General features: G+C 40.8%; 1 protein-coding gene across 1 annotated transcript in view; it reads left to right on the top strand.

Moving 5' to 3' along the window:
* espn (espin) overlaps positions 1-21,362 on the top strand; it is a 50,228-nt gene extending 28,866 nt beyond the window's left edge. Inside the window, exons 8-16 of the mRNA XM_030784918.1 lie at positions 145-303; positions 4,310-4,535; positions 5,839-5,910; positions 8,957-9,097; positions 9,427-9,431; positions 9,609-9,977; positions 19,656-19,735; positions 20,771-20,782; positions 21,215-21,362. Of these exons, the coding sequence (XP_030640778.1) occupies positions 145-303; positions 4,310-4,535; positions 5,839-5,910; positions 8,957-9,097; positions 9,427-9,431; positions 9,609-9,977; positions 19,656-19,735; positions 20,771-20,782; positions 21,215-21,362 (1,212 nt within the window). The remainder of the gene's footprint in view (positions 1-144; positions 304-4,309; positions 4,536-5,838; positions 5,911-8,956; positions 9,098-9,426; positions 9,432-9,608; positions 9,978-19,655; positions 19,736-20,770; positions 20,783-21,214) is intronic.
* Positions 21,363-23,201: the final 1,839 nt, after the last annotated feature.

The raw sequence follows: 23,201 nt of genomic DNA, 5'->3' as shown, positions 1-23,201 counted from the left end.
CCTGTCCTGTGCTCTTCCCTTGAATCATATGAACTTCACTGGTTCGATCCTAACTCATGTTGCTTTTATAAATCTTCACTGAAGGCTTAGTTTACATCCAGGTTTCTTTTCTTAACACATTTGTGTTTTCCTTCCCTGGAACAGCCAAGTGCTGGAGAGAACTCTGACAAACTTCGACGGGTTGATTCAAACAGGAAGTCCCGCAGTTTCAGCAAACAGCCCAGCACTGGAGACTACTACAAGACCCTGGGGACGGACGTAACCGACCAGCGACCAGGCAGAACCATGGCACCCAGTGAAGAGGTAAACCAGCTGTGTGTCATAGAGAACAGTCATGAAAGTGACTGAGGAAAAACGCATTGCTGTGTGAACCAAATGTGATGCTGCTAAACCTGACATCATGTCTCAAAAAACATTTTAAGATGCCAATCATTTTTCAGATACTTTAAAACTAATTTCAGTGATTGTGAAAGGAGAGCTGGTAAGCCCCAGAGTAGCACTGCCAGCTTAGATGACATGAACGATGTGTCTGTTGTCCAATACGTATCACAATATGGTCAAAGTAAATCAGGGATCATGGTAACAGGTAACATACAGAGGAAACTATGGAGAATAAACAACCAGACTGGCAGTTCAAAGACAGCCAGCCAATGCTGGGCAAGGGTCATGTGAACATGCCCGTTTCCTGTGCGTGTGGAGGTGAGTGCCAGCTGTCTGTCCCAAATCAGTCTGGCTTTATACACTCACCTGCCGCATTTCAACACAGTTAGGCCCGTCGGAGGCCGGAGCTGCCAGTCGCACTGTGCCTCACTGCCTCTGTCTGTGAGGCCATTAGACAAACACGCAAGGCTGTTTACTCGCCCTTTTGTCGTTGGGTTGCGTAACTCTAACTAGTCAGGCATTTAGCTTTTGTTTGTCAATTGTATAGGAACCATTCTCCATTCTCCAAACAGGACTCAGATGCACACTCTCTATTGTGCTTATTCAGCCTAAATACAACAAAGAAAAAAACCTCAAACAGCCATGCAGTAAATGGCATTAGGAGTTTCCTTTGCACAGATCTGAGCAGACATGAGAAGAGTGAAATGGTACATTTCATTACGACAGGGTAGCTAAGTTTATCCTGATAATTATGCCAACATCCACTGTACTGCTGACAGTATATTTTAACAGAGAATCTGAAATCATGCTAGTGTTTTATTATAAAGCCATTATTTTAAATCTGAAAACTTTAAAGAAAACCTTTCTGGAGACAGTGTCTGGACAATTGTAAATCTAGAGTGACTGATATCAAACTTAATTTTACTAGTTGCAGAATTTCACATATTTTATTGCACGTAGTTCACATTAAAAAAAAGTGTTATGTCTTGAAGATCACTGGAGAAAGTCCTTTTAACTCTTCATCCTATTTCTGTTGGGGGTTTTTTTCTTATTTTGATGCTCAAATGTGATACCTGTAAATATATGAGATATGTGTATAACATACGATATATGTATAAAATATAATATAAGGTAGCTTACACCACAGGAACTAAACAAAAAAAAACATGCAAAAACACATGCAAAAACCATGCACATACTGGTCAGAAATAGGGAGACTGAGTTCAGACAAACACTCTCAAACACACACAATCACACAAAATCACCTCCCTCATACACTTAGATATAAATTGTGCTTTTTTTCCTCTGAAATCCCTGTATGTGGAGATAATGATACTCTGAGGTGGAGGAGGAGCAGCTCCGGGATATGATCTGTGTGGTATTACTGGCTGCCTCTAGCTTTAATCCTGGGTTAGCCCATTAGCTGCGTGGCAGGGGGTCTGGCCTGCTCCAGAGGAGACAGATGGTCACACATACGTCCCCCGGGCACTGACCCAGTAATGGGGACATGAAAAACACAGTGTATAAGTGGGTGCTATTGATAGGCCAATCTGTTATTACAGGGGAGGGGATATAGCAAGCACACGTCTGGAGAGGAGGCAGCTGGAGTGTAAAGGATGGGGGTGGCGGGGCATGGAGGGGGGGTTGCACGCGTCAGGGATGTGGTGGTGGGCTGGGGGGTGGTTTTGGGGGCCACGTGCCTGCTGGGCTAAAGGTCATGTTTCATTAACTCAACAACAGTTGTGAGAGTGCTTGTCACATTGAACATTAGTCCCATGAGACAATGAATTTGAGCGATTGGGGAGCATGTGTTAAACCAGATGTCTCTGAGTGCTCTGCGCCTGTCAGAGACATTCCATTAGACTGACACTGATCCTCTCTGAGCTGCCCACTGACATTTATCATTAAGATATACAGGGGTTTGACAAAATAATGGAAACGCGTGTTATTTCAAGACCTATAAATTTGCTGATGTTTAGACGTTAATATGATTCCCAGGGAATCTTATGTATATGAACTGCAGACATCCTGTGCTTTATGTATAACCCAAGATTTTTATTTCTGTAGAGATCTGCGTATTAGTTAAGTCAAAATGTGTGACCTTTCAGACCTCCAAAGAGGGCTGATTGTTGGAGCGTGAATGGCTGGCACTTCAGTAACAAAAACTGCTGAGTTGTTAACGTATCAAGAGGAACTGTTTCTAAAGTCATGATGGCATACCAAAAACTAGGGAAAACTAGTTCTGGGAGGCGTAACTCTAGACGGAAGCCAAAACTCTGTGAACGTGACAACAGACTACTAAAACGCTTGTGTCAAAAAAACACAGAACCACAGCTACTAAAGTGACTGCAGAGCTAAACCAACATCTTGCTAACCCAGTATCAACCAAAACAGTTCGTCGAGAGCTCAGTGCAGCTGGATACCATGGAAGGGCTGCCATTGCCAAACCTTTTCTTTCCCCCATCAATGTTCGAAAACGCCTGAAATGGTGCAAAGACCATCAGAAGTGGACAATGGACCAGTGGAAGAATGTCATCCTCTCTGACGAGTCTCCTTCACGCTTTTCCCTGTTCAGGATGAATTTATGTATAGAGGCAGACAAAAGAAGTCCTTGATTTCGATTGCCTGACCCCAACCATTAAGCATTGAGGCGATGTTGTGATGGTTTGGGCCCCAATATCGTGGAATTCTCTTGGTCCTGCGTTAGCACTGCATGGTGGGGTTACCTCTAAAGCGTGTTAGTCAAGTTTGGGTGACCAAATTCACCCAGTGGTCCCAACATTCTTTCCAAACGGTGGTGCCATCTTTTAAGATGATAATGCACCAATTCACATCGTTAATATCGTTAAAGACTGGTATGAAGAGCACAACAGTGAAGTTGAACACTTGGATTGGCCCCTACAATCATCAGATCTTAACATAATCAGAAATCTCTGGTATATTTTAGAGCAGCAAGCAAGGAGCCACTTCCCTGCACCATCCTCTCTGAAAGAGCTGGAACAGGTTCTGCTTCAGGAATGGATTAAAATTCCCTTAGTCACTGTCCAAAAGTTGTGTGAATCTCTTCCTCAATGTATTGAAGCAGTTATTGCTGCCAAAGGATAATAGGGACTCCTGTCATTAAGATATACATATATCTATATAATATATAACACGGGACGGGGGAGTAGGCAGTGTTAATTCCTGCTAGTGTGGGTCATACATGTTAATGGGTCAAGCCAAAGCCTGTCTGTCACGGTTCAACATGACACTAAACAAACGCAGCTCTGAGCAGCTGTGGGTTTGTATCTATAGTTTTAAAGGTGAAGGGAAGGGACTGCGTTGTGTGTGTGTGTGTGTTTGTGTGTATGAGTTACTGGTTAACTGTCACTGGGAAAGAGTAGTACAGTTGAACATGGTGGGTAAACTGGAGATGAAACGCAGGAAGGTTTTGACCTCCCTCTTAACAGAAAACTTGGTGCCTAAAATGCTTTGATCTGAAATTTAATGACTTAGAGCCACATGGTTTTGTATATTTGCATTGGTTTAATAATAAATTATTCAAACAATGTCATTTATTATTATTATTATTATTATTATCTGCTGAGAAACATTTTATCATGTTTGTTATAATTTGTGTAACGTCTTGAGTGTAGATTAGGTATCAGTTATGCCCTCTCACAGTCAGTGAAAATGAGTTTTTTCTGTCTCAGTGAAAATTATATTTTTTTCTTTTTCAGTGAAAATTATGTTTTTTTCTCACTATCAGTGAAAACGATGATTTGTTTTTCCCTCAGTGAGAAAGATGATGTTTTTTTCTCACTATCAGTGAAAACGATGATGTTTTTTTCCCTCAGTGAGAACGATGATGATTTTTTCTCAATATCAGAGAAAACCATGACTTGTTTTTCCCTCACTGAGAACGATGATTTGTTTTTCCCACTCTCAGGGCTCTGTGTTGCTGGAGGAGCCAGCCGACAGTTCCCCCAGTCCTGAGAATGGAACAGGAAACCCCGAGGAGCTACCTCTCCCTCCACCTCCTCCACCTCTACCGACCAGCAACCCCATCCCAACACCGCCTCCTCCACCTCCTCTGCCCTCAGAGATCACACCCACTCCCCACTCTACAAGCACCACCAACACAAACCAACGTCGCCTCTCTTCATCCTCCAGCAGTGAGTCTCTGTTTTTCTCTTCAATCATCCTTTTATTTTTTCTTTGATTTCCTTCTTTCTCTTTCCCTTTTTCCTTCGACTCAATATTTCTCCCTCCGTTCTGTACCGTAGACACCTATTTTCCTACCTTCATGTGCTGTCTCTCTCTCTCTCTGATGGATGAAAATATGTATTCGGATGGTTAGTGGCAAAAGAAGATAGACAAGAACACGCGCTCTCTGCCAGCCGTGGTTACAAACTTCATTGTAAACTCACTGACAGTGCTTTTTCAGAGATTTTTAGCCATGTTCTCCTCCTCACATCTGTCTGACTCTGTGGTCTGCCCACCCAAAGTCATCTTCTGCTCTCCTGCTCAAACGTTTTGGACAACATTTTTCATCCATAATTCTCAGTTTAGGTTATGAATATTTGAATATATATTACCAGCAGAGAAAAATAGGAGACAGGTAACAAGGTTGGTCGCAACATCAGTGAGACTTCATTCCCTGTGTGGAGCACAGTGAAGGCCCATATTAACAGAGCTCTATTTAAACCGCTCATCTCTCCAGCTCCACTTTTCTCTCATTTCAGTCATTCAGAGAGGAAGTGTGATTACTTCTACTACAAACTCCTGGAAATTGGATTGCATGTCTTCACCTGCAGTCATTGTGGCTCATGTCTTTGAAGCACACTTTCAGAAGGATGAATAAGTAATAAAAAACAGTCGATGTTAATGTTTGTGAATCTTTTAACGTCTCACTGAATCGACATGAGAGTTGGCCTGACAGCTCTGATTACAAATTAATGTCTAGGGGCTTCCATTACGACCAGAGCAGGTTTAGAGTTCTGCAATTAACTTAATTGCTCTTCTACCACCTGACATCTCCGTGGCACTCTCTCCCTTTCTCATGGAGTTGAGTGCAAAGAGATATTATTTGGTTAAATGCATTTCCCCTGTATCCTGTTGGTTGACTATGTTGGTGTAATGTCTGTGATACATTACTAATATCTCTAGAAACTGCTTTTTGGAGAAGGACAGCAGGACAAACCTGCGACAGAGTGTCAGTCAAAGAGAGTTTTTCATTCAGTAATTCCAGGCTGAGGGCTGTTGTAGGGAGACCAAGGTTATGTCTCGGTCTCTATGTCCCTCTATAACACATCTCCATGTCCTCCCTCCAGCATCAGTCAGCACTTCATCATATCCTCCCTCTTCTTTTCCATCTGTGGCTGTGGAACACCTGTCTGCTTCTCTCCCTGTCTCTTTGTCTGTCTCACACACTTTCTGTTTCCCTCTTTCCTCTGCTTGTCTTTCTGCGTGCTAAAGGAGGGAATCTCTCCTCTACACATCTGTCACCCTCTGTTTGTCCCACTTCAGAGTCACTCCGTCAGATGAAGAGTAAGTAGGCGCTTAAATTCAATAACCTCATTGCTTAAACAAAATTATCCATCTTTTTTTCCCCTTTCTGTTCTCCACCTCTCGCGTTGTTGTTGTTTTGTTTTTTTTTATGTCTGTCTGCTAAGCTAAGAGCCCTGTTAGATTCAGTTACTAGGAAAGAGACAGAGCAGAGAGACAGAAGTTGGGCTTCACCAGTCAGACTACTACTGGTGGAAACCAGACCAGTACTCAGAGTCTCTGGGGCTATGATAGGATCCCTGGCTTGAGTTTGCTGCTTACATTTGATGGATTGGATCATACATATAAACTGAAGTGTTTCAGTAGCAAATCAAATCAAATGTGTATATATTATGCATGAGAAGACAGTCTTTTATTAAAAGCAGTCCCATGGTTCATTCAGTAACATAACTGTGTGCAGTTTTCATTTCATTCTCATTGTTTTAACTAGATATTTTATGCTGTATTTTATCAAACTACAGTAGATCTGACTGTAAACATTTGAAATGCATGAAATGTAATAAATATAAGGTAATTCATGCATCTTTTTTTTTTATCTATATGGATGGTTGAAAATACACTTTCTGACTTGCACGAATGTGTACAATTTGTAACCGGATCACTTTGAGTTGGAAAACAGAGTGGCTTTTATGAATGAAGCCCCAAGCTTTTCTTTTGTTTTCCCTCAACTCTCGAACTCAGGCACAAAGCTGTCTGCATGGATCACAATGAAATGTTCAATAGCTCTGCACACAATTGGCAAGTGGCTACACAGACCATATGTGGTTCCAAACAGTAGCTACGCATGCTCTTTCAGTCCCTTCCCAGTGTGTGTGTGTGTTTGTGTGTGTTGTGGAGGGCAGGCTCCTAGCTGTGCATATAATGACCATACTGGAGTGAAACTTTCAACCTACTAAACTACGTTTCCCAGTCCCCACCCTTAACATACACTAACCTCCAAACACAGTGAAACTGCTCAGTGGATGTCAGGTGGAGACATAGTTTGCTCTGTCCCTGTATCAGACACACAGTTGAGAGAATAGAACAGAATGAAGTTGAGAGAGAATTCCAGAATGAAGCTGTCCCAGGATGTGAAAGTAGAAGGTACGTTTGATCAGACCCGAGTTATGTATGCATGTATGTACAGTATGTACATATGTATGTATGTATGCATGTATGTATGTGTGTATGTGCTGGATAAGCAAGTCACTGTAGTGTGAGCAAGCAAGTCAGTTAATGCTCGTCGATAAATCGTGGTGTGGATGGGTTTGAATGACAGATTGCGTCTGTCACTTATCAGCGTGTGATTACCTTAGTGCCGGAGGTGCCTGCTGATAATCCCTCTGAGGTTAGAGCGGAGTGTCAGAGGGAAGAAGCGATAGAGGGAGGTATGCTAACAGGAGGTGACTGAAGGATGAGTGAAAGCCAGGGAGTGTGAGAAAGAAGAAGGCTGAAGGAAGGGGTTTAGGGGTGGCATGGTTAAAGTGTGGACTTAAATCCAGTCCTCATTTGGCAGCCATCTACTGTCAGTGTTAATCACCGCTGAGCCCTTTAGATTCCCTCCAACTGTGATTGTCCCACAATAGCAATAGTCCTCTCTCCTCTCTCTCTCTCTCTCTCTCTCTCTCTGAGGGGTGAGAGAAGGAGAGAGAAAGTGAGAGGGGCGAGAGAGGGAGAGAGAGAGAGGCTGTTCCAGTTTTTTTTCCACACACCCTGATTACAGTTATGAAAGACAGATAGTGTGACTGTCTGTGGAGTTCAGAGGAAAGTCGAGTTCTAGCAGTAGGTAAGATATTACTGGTTTATTTACACTGGATTTCATTTGACAGGATTAGAAAAAAAAGAAGAGTTGGGTTTAGTCATTTTTGTTGTCATGAAGAGATGTTTGTAACACTTTAGAGCACTGTCAGCGTCTGTTGAGTTCTCGATATTGTTTTCTCTGATTATGTTCTGTTTATGTTAATGTTTGCGTTTATATGCTTTTTCATGCACTCTGTCCATTTCTAGATGAGGTTTGCCTTGTTTTTTGTATGAGGCTTCATTTTTAACATCAGTTTTTTTCATCAGTATTTTAATGTCTGTGTGTGGAGAAATGTTATGTGGTTTATATGGTTTATTTCATTTAAAAATATATTAGAATAAATAATCATTAAAACAATACGAATTGATTTTAAAAAATGACTAGTTGTAAGACCGGGGACATGAATACCTGTACAATGAGGCCGTGGTCCTGCTGAGTTTTTGGATTATGTTTGTCACCCTCATGGTCCTTAACAAGTGCCTTTTGTTCCAGGTATTAAAAAAAAGAGAAAGAAAAAAACAAGGAGAGTGAATGAAACCATTTAGTGTACCATTTCCCCATAAGAAGATTAAAGCTTGTAACAGGCTTGCATTTAGTGAAGATTAGTTTGAGAAACTGAAAATAGGATTCCTTACATGATAATAAACATAGACAGAGCTGCATGCAGTTTGTTTCACTCTGAAATCCACTGAGTCCTTATTTGAAGAGAAAGTTGATAGAATGTTTTCCTTATTTACAGTTAGATCTATGTATTCAGGATTTGCTTCTATAAATTCATATATGGCTACATCCTCAAAATGGATAATAATTAAAAAAATATATATATATTGTACGTTGGTTCCCCATACATGTTATATACTGCAGATTTCCACCAAAGCAATGACCTCAGTCCATTCTGTTGTACAGCTCACATGCATGGACCAGAACAAAGACCCATTTAGTCTCTGTTTCTAAAATCACATGGCTCCAATTAAACATCCTCTGCTCTGTCTTTACTCTGAATCCTAGGGCATTTTATTCTCTGTGCCATTTAAAAGTAGCATTAAATTGTGGATTTGTGATATAACTTTAATTTTAAGATTATAAAAAAGGGCAATCCCCACAGAGCCCAGTGTCGCCTAGTATTGTTTCTGGTTTGGATATCCATCAGAGAAAAGGCAGATCAGCTCTTCATCTAGTCTCTCTCTCTCTCTCTCTCTCTCTCTCTCTCTATTTCTATTTCTCACTTTCCCTCCGTTTTTGTCTCAGGCTCAAAATCCTTCAACATGATGTCCCCCACTGGAGACAATTCCGAGCTGCTGGCTGAAATTAAAGCCGGGAAGAGTCTGAAGCCAACACCACAGAGTAAAGGATACACCACGGTCTTTTCCAACAGCGGGAGCTCTGTAGGTTAAAACCATAAGAGGTTAAAACCTCACACATCTATATGTCCTTTCCCACAAAAAAAAAAAACACCCTAAAGGTTGACCTTGTATAGCCTGTCTCTCTGAGAGTATCCTGCTAACAGGAGAAAGTCCCTATTTGTTTGAGTAAATGTATGAGGCAGTAGAGACATAGCTGGATGGATGAACACAACACTCTGCGGAGATTTCAGAGAGTGAGAGGTCCACCTGTAGAGCAAAGAGACTTGAGTGGTATTTTAATAATCTTAGTGTAGTGTTTATTCGTGAGTTTTTTAAGTGGGGCGTGTGTTTGTCCGAACCAGGAAGCATGTCCAGAGAATGTGACGTCAGTTTGTTTGAAGTAGCAGTGTTTAGCACACTCCTTAGTAACAGAATCAATGACAGACCAATGAAACACTCAGAGACCTGCACATGCTTTCTATAAAAGAAAAACTTGGTAGTAATTTTAATGATGGTTTTAAAAACAGTTTATCATTATGTTTTTCGTACATTTCCAGGGGGAGCGCCCAACATCGCCACCACAGGCCAGTGCTGCCCAGACAAAGAAGCCCACATCACCCCCGCCGACCACAGTGACCTCTCGCACCTCCCCGACCTCCCCAACCTCCCCGACCTCCCCGACCCCAGGCGCAGTCAGTGGTGCCACGTCCAGGAGCCTGTCCAGTTCACAGAGCAGCGAGCAGCTCTGCTCCGTCGTCAATGGCAGTGCGGGGTCTGGCCAGACACGGAAGTCCAGTTTGGTAGACATAGAGAGCCTGGTACCTACCCATGACGAACAAGGCCGAGCTATACCAGAGTGGAAGAGACAGGTGATGGTGAGGAAGCTCCAAGTGAAAATGCAGGAGGAAGAGGAGAACAAGAGGAAGGTGAGTGGACTTGACAGTCATTTGCTGAGAACAGCAGGGCTATTTCACTTCTAAGGCAGCACAGAAGTGTGTGTTTTCTGTGGTTTTCATGTCCATTTATAGACTGAGAAAGAGATAAACACTAAGTGGATCTTAAGTGTTTGTTGCCAAGCTGTTCCTACAGAAGTGAAGTAATTCTCTTGTGAAGTTTGGCATCACAGGTATCCTCCTGTAAAGCTTTCATTTTCAATACAAAACAAACATTAGTTGTTTTCCGTACGTCAGACTTGGAGACTCTACATGGAGGATATCTGCAATGCATTTTTGAGTGTGTGATGTGTGTGCATCTACATTCTCAGTGAAGAGGATTTTTGAAAAGTCAAGAAAATGTCAGATGTACAGAATGAGGCTCGAACTGCTGATGTTGTTGAACTAGAATCTGTCAGTCTTTTTGTGCCCACACCAGACTGTTGTTTGGTGTGTTTGAAAAGGTCATTTTGAAATTCAGATTAGCTCTGCAGGTGTTGCTTCGTGGGTCATTCCATACCAACTCACCTAGCCCCTCCAGTTCATGTCATGGACTTTCTTGAAAGAAATTATGTGAAAACTTCTATTAAATTCATGGGACCTTGCAAAATCCTATAGCTCTGCTCCAAATACTTTTTTAGTTATGAATTTTTGAAGTTTGGCCTTTGGAGCTAAATTTAATCATTTCTGCTATTTTTTTTTTGCAAGCTTCACCAATTGCTCATTTTTCACTGGATTGGGTGGAAGTTTGTACTGAAGATCCAAAAAACTCCAAAGATAATTTGCAAGATATATACATTTAAATAGTTGTTGCTGAATGTCAGTAATCATATTTACAAAATACATTTCCCAAACAAAGAATCTTTAATTTTCAAAAATTAATATCTCCACTAGTTTTCACTTGATTACAACCAAATTTTGATTCCGCGTAGTATTAATATAGTTCTATCACATCTAGAAGTTATTTGGTCCTGCAATTTTTTATGCAGGACCAAATAACTTCTAGATGTGAGGCTATATTTAGATCTTGCTAAATATAGCCTCGGAGCTGAAAAACACACTTTTAAGATATTTTGATATTTGTACTATGTTGACTTCAAGGTTTTCTATCTCTGTGTGATACCTATTGAGCCTGTTTTTCATTGAGTTCAGGAAATTTGCAAGTTACAGCTTGCAATGGCTTGGTTTATTGCATACTAGAGCATCAATCCCTTTTTCAAACATGTGAAAATTAAATGCAATTAGTCATAAACACTTAATTACATTTGAGAAATATAGGCATAGTTTGCTTTGCAAAATAGTTGACTAGTACAAGCTAAAGTTAGTAGCCATCCCTCAATCTGGTTGTTCAGCCTTCTGACTCGCTCACTAGTCAAGACTTGTGATAGCATAGCATCCTATTTAATTGTGCAGGACCAAATAACTTCTAGATGTGATAGAACTATATTAATACTACGCAGAATCAAAATTTGGTTGCAAGCAAGTGAAAACTAGTGCAGATATGAATTTTTTAAAATTGTTCAGGTAGTGTATTTTGTAAATTTGATTACTGACATTCAGCAGCAACTATTTAAATGAATATATGTTGCAAATTATCTTTATGGTTTTTTGGATCTTCAGTACAAATTTGCACCCAGTCCAGTGAAAAACAAACAATTGGTGAGGCTTACAGTGAATCGCAAAAGTGATGAAATTTAGTTCCGAGGGCCAGCCTCAAAAATTCATAACTAAAAAAGTATTTGGAGCAGAGCTATACGTGAATTTAATACAAGTTTTCACATGAAATTTTTCAAGAAAATCCATGACATGAACTGGAGGGCCTAGGTGAGTTGGTATGGAATGACCCTTGTGTGTAAACATGGAGGGATGTATCTGTCCCCAGCTGGTGCATGGTGGTTAAAGTCCATGTGCAATTAGGTATTTAGATATCACCACCAGTCTAAAGCTGTAATTCTTCATCTATGGAATCTTGACAAATTCTGTCTTATAATGTGTTTAATTGTGTAGTGCAAAATTTCTCAATTTCTGACAAAGTCAAAACTGATAAAGTACTGGCAATGGAAATCTGACATTAGTAGGTTTTTAATATGGGATCTCTCACTGGTTCTCAGTGACTGAGAAAGCACATTGAGTAGACTTGCTTCGTCAAATAATGAGTAAAATGCACTTAAATGTTCGTAGATTTACCTCTATAGATGGTGGCACCAGTGTTGGTAGATGTGTCAATATTTAACTCCTAAATAAGTGTTGTTTTAGGACTTCTGGATTTCTGAATGTAATCAGCAAAAATCGTTGGTCTGCTGAATCAGACGAATCAAACTGAACATTTTCAAGGAAGTAATTGTCAAAATGAGCCCATATGTAAACACAGGTGAGCTTCTCTGTTCAGCCAGGAGGAACTCTGTGGCACGGACTAGTTACATGATGTCTGCCATGTTTTCTGTTGGAGAGAACAGTCTGTGCTCTCCTGATACGCTGAACTGTACTAAAGAGGGAATGGAGAGAGAATTTGATCCCCGTGCCAGAGGTCCTCTTGCACAGACGATAACTCTCTCACTAATTGTGCTGTAGAACTGCTTCACCCATTGTTCTGCTGTGATGAACCTCTGTGATGTTCTGTATGTTTAGCATGAAATCAGGAAGACAGAGTAATATGCAGCCCTTTATCAGTGATGTTAAACACACTTGTTGCTGTCTGATGACCTTGACGCTGAATAACTCTGAGGAAAGAGAGTTTTTCTGAAGGTTTTAAGGATGGTTACCTATTCCTGGTTTCTTATGTAATTTCTTTAAGAATAGTCGCTCCAATTCCCTCTTGAGCATCTAGTCAAATGTTGATGCAGTCTTCCCTGATTGTCTGCCGTAACGTTATTCTGAGCAAATGAGGATCCACATGTTGGTGTTTTAACAGGAAATCAAAGTGAATGTTGAGCAGTGCAGTGCATGTGGTTTGTGTCTTTGGATTGAATTTTCTGCTGAGCAGCTGATTTGGTTTGATGCCGTGCACACTTTGAGTCAGCTATGTCCATCCTAATGCTAGCCCAGCTGTTTTACATGGGGAAAATGGACCTTTTTAGCTGTGTATGAGGATATGGTGTAGCACTCAGTGATGGCACATAGCATCTCAAAGTTATTACATGGGAATTCAGTGGTGTGATGCAAGGCCCATTCACACTGCAACTGATGTTTACATCTTTGGAATGCAGTTGGTTACTTGAGTCTGTCTCATTTTATTTTGTTTGCAACACATTGTCCAATATTACATAGACAGAGTAAACCAAACCAGCCCCTGTTACTGAATAAGTTATAACAGTGAGGACCTGGATATTCACACCAAAAAGCTGTTACATATTGTAGATATTTAAAAGGCTTTTGAAAATAAGTAACAACCAGGCTGCCTAATCCTCAGCAACTGTGAAATGCAAGTTGCTGAAGATTGCTCCTCAAGTCATCAGTCTCAGGCAGTACCATTGCACCACTAAATCCATGTAAAGTTTTGAAACATGATTGGGTGAAGACGAGTTGGAAAAAAAAAAAAACGTGTGTCAAAAGCCCTGGACCTGTAGGCTGAAGGACATTACTTTCCCTCTTTGTCCCTCTCTGTGTCCTCTGACCTTCTTTAGTTTGCTGCCAATGGATACTATCAGGCACAAGACTGGCATTACTCCCATGTGCACAATGCCATACTGGGCCCTTTTGGTGAACTGATGACAGAAGATGACCTGATCCGTATAGAGAGGCAGATTGAAAACTTGCAGGTCATGCATAAGGTGACAGAGGTTGAGAAGGAGCTGGAGCAATTAGAGCGGGAACTCCATCAACTGCTTCCGGTGTCTGCTGCCCTGAACCAAGACCACTTCTCTGTTAACCCAAAGCAGGTCCACGGACAGGCAGAGGACCTTCCTGCCTGGTGCAGTAAGATCTCCACACTGCTCAAAAGTATGGCCATCCTCCTTGCAACCCTGGGTGGCAAGGAGATTGATATCCTGGACGTGATTGCTCCAGGATACTCATTTGAGGAACAAAAGAGCTTGAAGACAGTCCAGGCTGGATCAGCCGTGACTGCAGCCTCAGGGAACATCGGACGGTCGCAATCCTTCTCTACTCGAGAAGAGGTAGAGAAAGAGATCAAGCAGTTTGGGGTCTCGGTGAAGAACCTGAAGGCCAACTATGAGATTCAGAGCCAGTCCAAGTTTGCAGACGACACTGCAAACAGAGTGTACAAGCGTAAGAGATCTCTGCCGGTGGTGAGCGAGTGCAGTTGTCTGTCAGAGCCTCTTCTGGAAGATGATCTGTTTTCCCCTAGTGAGATTCATTCTACTGCTGGTAGTGCCCCCTCTCCTGAGCACAACTCAGGGATTCCAGCAGTGGAAGAGTCTGTTATAACATCATCCTCTGCTCCTCTCACATACACAGCATCTGAGGACGTCCCCTCACCAGAGGCCGGACACTCAAATGTGTCTTTATCCATTGAGCCTGTCATACAACCTGACCAGCACACACGGAGCTTGGAAGTGCAGACAGACCTGAGCTACGTTCAAGAATGCATTGAGATGCGAAAAGAGAGGATCGTGTTTCTGTTCCTCGAACACTGGAGGAAGTATACCATGTCCGAGTCCTACAGGCCTAAGTACACAAGCAGAGGGAGAACTTTGGGCGTTGGTCTCGACGACTGTTACTATCAGTACAACCAGAGTCCAGCTGAGTTGGATGGGGACTTGCAGAGGGATGATGACCAGCTCCTGCTGTTCATGAAGCAGAGACAAGTGGTAGGTAACCTGCTTGGCCATTGGAGGACAATTATGAGTCAAGTCCCGAGTCGGCAGATTCGTCGACTCAGTCGTGCCCAGATGATCTACTGGCCTGAGCATTTCCTCCCACATATCAATGGTGCTCCAGTTCACTATGAGAATCTATCCCTTGATCTCTTCATGCTGGGATACTTCCAGCTTCTGGAAATGAACATGTCTCGAAGCGAGAGAAAGTTTCGGCACCTTCTCTGCTACGAGATGTTTGACCGACTAGGCAGCCACAGCTGGGAGCTGATTCGTCAGTTCCACCGCGAGGTGTTGGAGAGTATTGAGAGTGGGAAGCGTGATTGGTCTGATGGCTTTGAAGATGTCAAGCAGAAGTACTTTGGGGACTCTGGTGAGGGGGGAGGGATACTAGAAGCAGCTCAACACATTCTACCACCTGAAGCACATAAAGAGCTCATAGAACAGGCCCAAATTGTTCCACCCAGTCCATGTCTACTCCAGACAAGCCCCGCCCTGTCTACTACACCAGCACACAATACTGTCCAAAACACTGGGCAAAGCTCAACAAAGGACATGCAAGGCACAGCACAGTGTATAGAGGAAAATTCCTCACAGGGAGTAGAGAGAAACACTGTGCAAGAGAACCCTATGAAGGAGCCTGTCCAGCAGGGAACACAAGGCACAGGGAAGGACACAGGAGAGAGTGTTGTCAAGGACTCGGTTCAACATACCACAGCAGACACTGTGCAGCAAAGCAGTGAACCTGTGGGGCAAAACGGTGCAGTGATGACTATGCCAACACAAGATACCACAACACAGGTTACTGCAGACAGCATAACACAGGGTACTCTAGAGGACACTGTACACTGTCCCGTGCAGGTGACAGTGGAGTCCACACAGACAGACCCTCTTAAGCTGGATTCAGATGCACTGACAGTGGAGCCCAATGAGGACTCCATAAAGCTCATCTATGAACTGAAGGAGTTCAGCAACGAGGAGATTATTAGATACATAGAGCGAAGCTTTGCTTTCTGGAAGGAGAAGGAAGCAGAGCTGTTTGATATTTGACTGAGTGTTAGTTGTTTGTTAATATGACCATGCCTAGAAAAGAGAGAATTATTGCTTGAATAAAGGACATAAAAGTTAAGACTGCTGTTTTTGTGGAGGATGCCTTGGGAATGAAAACCCAGGATCTCTCCGATTTTCCTATCAGAATGGAAGGGGAGAAGCACATTGGATGTGTGGCTGATTACACTACTGAAGGAATTATCTTACTGCATCTGCAGAGGAAGAGTTTGATATGATGGGTATGATGTGGTGCAGTATAGGCTTGAACACAGAAGACTAGTTTACCTTACCTTATCAGCATGAGGTTTGGCAGTATATCTTGTGTTGTTTTACATCAAGATGAAACTACTGAAACCACATATTATTCCAAACTCTTGTGTAAGAGATTGTGTAAGGGATTAATCTGTGTTACAGTGCATAGATTATTTAAAGCAGGGCAACATGATACGGGTGAAAGATTTGTGAGACAAATGCAAAAAGGTGCCCACTTCAGAACTCTTTGTAAAATGCAAGACAATCCTGTGTGTCTGCAAGCAAACTAGGGTACACAAAGAACTATATGTAAACATGGTTTTTAGATTTTTATTTTTTACCTGATTGATTGCAAGGTTGTGGATTTCTTTATATCTGATTAGTCAATGGTCTGATCCATACAAATGTAATGGTGTCATGCTTTATTCTGTCATTGACCTTGTCATTCAGAATAGACTAGTTAAGTCACATTGAACACTCTTTAATGCAACCCACTGATAGGTCGCTTTGTATTAATGCCCCTGTTACCTGATCAAATGACAGTGACTCTAGTGATATGTAACAATGGAGTACTGGTCTGTGTTGAAGTGTGTAAGTCATGTGGGTAAATATAAATATCCTTTGAAGCAGGCTTAACATAAAAGTAAATGTGTAAGCCGGCAGGTCAGTCGAACTGCAATGGCATATCCATAAGTATGAAATGAGGTAATGGAAACCTGACCATCCTCACATCAGGTCTGACAGACTGAGATCATTAAGAGAACTTGGGTCCACAGGAGAAAGGCTCTGAAGTAAACTGTTTGTGTGTGTGTGTGTGCGTGCGTGCGTGCGTGCGTGCGTGTGTGTGTGTGTGTGTGTGTGTGTGTGTGAGAAAGATGAGTGTGTGAATCCGTACCTTTAGCATACACTGTGTGTGTGTGTGTGTCTGTGTGTGTGTTTTACTGTATTTACAGTGAAAGGATACTTTAATTTCTCTCTCTCTGTGTAGACCACTAGAACAGTGGCCTCAGCAGCATATTAAAAAAAAAAAATTATGAAAAAGAAAAAATCTCCAATTTAATCTCCTACTTAGTCTCTTTTAAATTAAACAGTTCATTGTTTGTTACTCAGTATGGTGTTATATTTACATTCAGAGGGATTGCACAAGTTTAAAATATGTTTGTGGTTATTGATCTTTGAGCCCAGTAAAATCTTTAAGTGTTTAAGTGTTTTTGCTTTTGGATATTTACTGATTTTTTTTATGCCTTGTCAAGTTGTACATAGTACAGCTAAGTGAGATTTTGAACTTTTTTGATGGTTTTGAATATACAGAACAGTTTATGTTGTTGGTCCGCAAACATGACAAGGTGTGCAAAAGTTCTTGATAATGTATAAATTTTTTCTCTTTTTTTATTTCATAGAGCAGTATTTCCAGAGTTTTGGAGACATCTTTTTGTGCTGCAAAATTCGCTTTTGTTTGGAGTGTTTTTCAGTTGTGCACAAAACAATAAAACAACTTTGTGAAGTTATGTTTTGTTTGATGTGTGCTCATATATATATATATGTATGTATGTGTGAGTGTGCGTGCGTGCATGTGTGTGTGTGTGTGAAATAAAAAGTTTGCATTTACTGAGTATCTGACTGAACATGGCTGTGAGGAGATTTGTCAGATCTTCCACTGTTATGTCTTCAATTTCACAAGTTCATAAGTTACTGTCTCCGAAGTTTTCTAAATAGCAGAATACTGTGTCCTAAATCGTAAATACCTTTGAGAGAAAGAGTCTGTCTAACACTCTGACGGTTGAGACATTTTGATAGGCTAAACAGTCAGTGTACAATGCTGTGAATTACTGCAGTTACCTGTCACCTGTGAGTCTGCTAAAGCTTGGTCAAGACCTACTTAACTAAGGGCTATGTCACATGTTGACCTTTGGATGGGTGGAGCATGGTTTATTCTGTTAAAGTTTTCACAATAAGGAAGAAGGAGAATCTGTTCAACTGTTGATGTCTACCCACAGTGAAAATGTGAAACAAGGCCATAATCATTTTGGATGTGTACATGTCCTTTTCCTATATAGTCTGTACACTCAGTGCATTTCAGGTCAGGCAGGATACTTCCCTCATTTAGACAATTTAAACGTGGTTTGTATATGACAACCATCCCAGAATAAGAAGCCCAAAGACAATTATGTGCTAGTATAGTGACCAAATGTCTGATTTCAGGCTCTGTGTGTGTGTGAGAGTGTGTGAGAGTGTGTGTGTGTGAGTGTGTGTGTGTGAGAGTGTGTGTGTGAGAGTGTGTGTGTGTGTGAGAGTGTGTGTGTGTGAGAGTGTGTGTGTGTATGTTTGAGTGTTCGTGCGTTCAGGTGTATGTGTGGGCGTGCAGGCAAATATTTGCTCTGAATTTTAAACATGTTTGTTTAGTCATTAGTGTCTTTTTTCTGTGTTTTAACATTAGCCTGACATACAGAGAAATCTTAAAGATCCGTGTTTGAATACCCCGTAATTATAATAATTATGTATCCTTTGTCTTTGATTTGTCATGGTTACGACCTTGACTGACCATGTGCAATAAAATGAGGTAATGAAGTGATTACTTGGCCATTACTTCCCAAATACGTTTGTTTGACTAACTCTATCACTCACTGCTCTCTTTATTTAAGTGTCCATTACTTGGGCATCTAAATTTTTTTTTTTTCTCTCTATCCCTAATTCCCAGGGGAATCATTAAATATTGAGGTGGTGGATTGCCTTACGTGGATGCATGAGGCTTTGCCAACTATGGTTTGGGTGAGAGTAGTTTTAGGGTAATGTAGCTGCACTGCTGAGAAGATGAGATCCTCAGCTTGGCTGGTCACTGTACTGCTCTCTCTGGTCTAAATGGACCCAGTGGATAGAGTTTCACACAGTGTTAGCAAGAATCACTACACCTGGTACCTTACATTAACACTCAAAAAAGACATTCATATTAATCTGACATTCATACTGAAATGTGTGTGTGTGTGTGTGGTGTTGCCTCTAATGGTTTGCATATTTTACATAGTAGTAGTTTGAACTCAGTCACCAGGTTTCTCTTTTCTGGCCCATCAGATCTATAGCTCTGCCATTTGTTTTTGAAGTGCCACCATACAGATGTGTGCCCTTTTCAGACACAGTGCTGTGATGTGTGAAATGTCTGCCCACAGGTCAGAGGGCACATGGTGTTTGACATAATACACAGGGCCTATGGGCTGTGTGGTTCATGTTCTAAATCCAGTGGTGTGGGCACAGGATGAGGACACTACAGATGTAGAGGTTTACACTCTTTGGAGAGTCATTCTAATCTGTGCTCTAAAGTTCCTTTACTGTTGTTATTATCATGCTGATCAAATCCCCCTGAATCACTTACAGTGCTTTGTGAAAATGTTCAGTTCTGTGTGTGTGGAATTTGTTCAGTTTTGAATGCAGTCTGTGTGGAGTGTGTTCAGTTTTGAATGCGGCCTATGGGGAATGTGTTCAGTTTTGAATACGGTCTATGTGTGGTGTGTTCAGTACTGAATGCTGCCTGTGTGGAGTGTGTTCAGTTCTGAACTCTGTCTGTATTTATATTTATGTTTATGTTTGTTGTGGTAAACAGGCAGATGAGGAGGCAGCTCGTCTGGCATCGATGCCGGCGTGGAGGAGAGATATTATGAAGAAGAAGCTGGATGAGGAGAGGTGAGAAAAACACAGGAACAGTGACATCATGAGTGTCTTTCCCTTTTCCCTCCTGTGGTCTTCACTCTTTAATATATTTTTATTAAACATTTAAGTTCTGTCAGTTTAAATTCTACACATGCTAATGAAGAACTGTTTTAAATTCTGTAATGCAGTGCACATTCAAAAAGATTTCATATCAGAGAAATATCTAACATTTCAGAGGAAAAGATTTGGCCTACGAGTAATGATTGTACTGTAAAAGGATGGTTCGCTGTGGTGTTCTTACCTTAATACAGCTTTTACCTTAATACAGCTTTTACCTTAACACAGCTCTTACCTCAACACAGCTCTTACCTTAACACACCCCTGACCTTAATTCAGCTTTTACCATAAAACAGCTCTTACATCAACACAACTCTCAACACAGCTCTTACCTTAACACACCTCTGACCTTAATGCAGCTTTTACCATTAAACAGCTCTTACATCAACACAACTCTCAACACAGCTCTTACCTTAACACACCTCTGACCTTAATGCAGCTTTTACCTTAACACAGCTCTTACCTCAACACAGCTCTTAACACGGCACTTATACTAAAACAGCTCTTACCTTAACACAGCTCTGCTGAGGGGGGTTTGATACTCTAACATTCTTACATTAGCTGGACGCAGTGGGAGTGTATGAGGACATGGCATGTGTGATGACATGGTGTGTGTGTATAAGGAAACAGTGTGTCTAGTCCAAATCTTGGCCTCATTGAGTGCTATTGTTTTCTGCTATGAGGATGCTAATATTTGCATTTTGAAACCCAGCTATTACAGCCAAAGAAATACAGCATCGGCAGAGCTCAGTTAGGAGCAAGGTCTTGGAAAAAATAAAAAGGTTAACCTTTCCTCTGAGTATATCTTATGTCTGAAGTCAGTAGGATATCCTCAAATATGTTTGTTATTGTTCTTTTGTTTTGTTATTCAACCATAATGTGCATTGTATGAAATGGAATTCTTTCTATGCACAAATCTCTAATGTGTTATGTTTCTCTCTGAATACAAAGGGAGCAGAAAAGGTAAGAAAGAGTTTAATATTTTTTCCCATGTTCCTGTATGTACTTGTAGAACATAATGAACGCTGAGATAGAATAAAGGGCCAAGCAGCTTTGCTTGAGTCATTTGGGCTAAAGATCAGAAAGGCAAACACACATTTATACTTTATCATTAGGTTGCAATGGGCTTAAAACTGAATGTCAATTCAGGTTGGAATATTTTGTCTTTGGTGGGTATCAATCATGTAAAAAACAGAATGGGCACCAGTGCTCATTTGTGCATTGTTGAAATGTTTAATGTATTGTTGCTTACTGCAACATTGAATTTGTAATCTTATCTTTCATGTAGTCATTATATATACTTTGAGTCAGTTACTATTTTTCTTTTATTTGTTTTGTTTGTTGTTTATCATTTATTTTGTTTGCTAATGCTTATGTTTTCTGTAAATGCTGTAGAAAAGAAGAGGAGCGGCTGAGGATGCAGAAGGAAAACGAGGAGAAAACAGAGCTGGAGCGACTACGGACACTAGGTTACGATGAGACCAAGCTGGCGCCGTGGCAACGGCAGATCATTCTAAAGAAAGGAGACCTAGCGAAAGAGTAGAGCGCCTGCACTATCTGCTAAGCATTTCTCACAACTTCATTACCCAGAATTCCCCTAAACTCAACTAGGCAGGTTGAGCAGGCTCCTGAGCACAAAATATGATTAGTATAAAGATAGCTGTGTACAGCACAGGGACCATGTAGAGACTGGCAAGGAGTGGAAATGCAATGTGTAAGGGTATAAGGCCTTTTAGGAGATGAATACATCCTGTCCAGTTTATTCAGTGCATTCAAGCAGGATTATTATTATTATTATTATTATTATTATTATTTCCATTCCATCAAGCTCACATCATTTCTGTATCTGTTAATGTGGATTTGATTCTTTTTCCACTTTAGTGCATAGGGCCTAATTTGTATAACTGGTTTCATTCATCTGTAATGAGATAAAGCTATGTATATTATAATCAGTGACAGATCATAGGGTAAACATTTAAAGTTTACATTAGTACTTGCTATTGATTTTTTGTTTTCTTCAAGTGGTCATAATCCTAAAGAAGACAGCTGGGAAACAGGGCTGTAATACTCCGGACTATAAAACAGTTTTATCAGTAAAATACATTTTTCAAATTTGGCCATTAAAAATTACTGTGTAGCAAGCTTAGCTTTTTTTCTTTTCTTTTTTTTAAGACTTTTCGTGATCTTGTGACTCACTGACATTTATGCTTGTTGATAGGGCATAGATTTGTTTAGTAATGTCTGATGGGGTTGGGATGATGGTAGAAGAAGTTTGCTGTATGTAAATTGGAGATGGATGAGCCAAAATTCCTAAACAGAAATGCCTAATATGGAGATTCACCTTAGACAAATATTTTAATATTTTGCACAGCAGAATGAGCAGAACTGAAAAGTTCCCTTCTGAGTGAGTACTGTTTGTCTTATTTGTTGTGCTGAAACAGAGATCGCTGCCAGTTTCTTTGGCCTCTTTTGGTCTTAAAGAGCTACTGTAAACCTCCCGCACACACGAGAGTGAATGTCTTAAATAATTTATTACAAAAACTCTGAACTATACAAGTCAATGCTTTGTCACATTGTCCATTTAACTGTGCTGATGCATGAGCACAAAAGGTTTTTTTGGGAAGGGGGTCAGTTTGTTTAACTGTCCATGTTGAAACTCTTATGTACCTATATTTTCATTTCACAGAAGAATAGCCCCTTAATCATATTCACAGTAATTACAGTAATTACGTATTATGGGTGACAGTGTATATCTTCATCACTGACTGGGTTGGGAAACAAATCCCTGTAGGCACAGAATGGTAGATTGTGTATGGGTAGACTGTCTAGACTGTCCATTGTTCTCATTGACAGTGGTAGACTGTCTGTGAAAAGTGTCTTTCTGAATGTGTCTTTCTGAATGGGTTCGTGTCGTCTCAGTCCTCTGTCATAAAATGTGTGAAGGTAAACATTTGTAGTGTACATTTTCTTCTCAAATACACATTATGCATACATTATCTATAAAGTACCAGAAATACATGGGCCTGATCGTGATTGAGAAATCATTTTGGAACGTTCCGTTAAGTTCGTTGGATGCCATATTGATGTGAAAATTTCAGCTGTATGTTTAAACGTCATTGCCATTAGAAATTTTTCTATTCGTAAAACCTGTATATAGTAAGACTGATGAAGTCTCTTACTTCCCTGTGTTGTTGCATTATGTCACATTACAATCTATTTATCCTGTTCTCAGCCTTGCTTACATAGACTGTTTGTTTATAAATGTAAATTTTCATTTTCAGTCCGTCAACTGCAACTGAATAAACTTTTAAATCCCATTCTTGTTCCTGGCAAATGCAGTTCAGAGTTTTTAATGTGGTTTACTGTTGTCTAATCCCAAAAA

This window comes from Chanos chanos, chromosome 9 (genome assembly GCF_902362185.1).
Source record: "Chanos chanos chromosome 9, fChaCha1.1, whole genome shotgun sequence".
NCBI lineage: Eukaryota > Metazoa > Chordata > Actinopteri > Gonorynchiformes > Chanidae > Chanos > Chanos chanos.
Note: the sequence above shows the minus strand (reverse complement) of the source record. Positions and strands in the feature narration are given on the sequence as shown.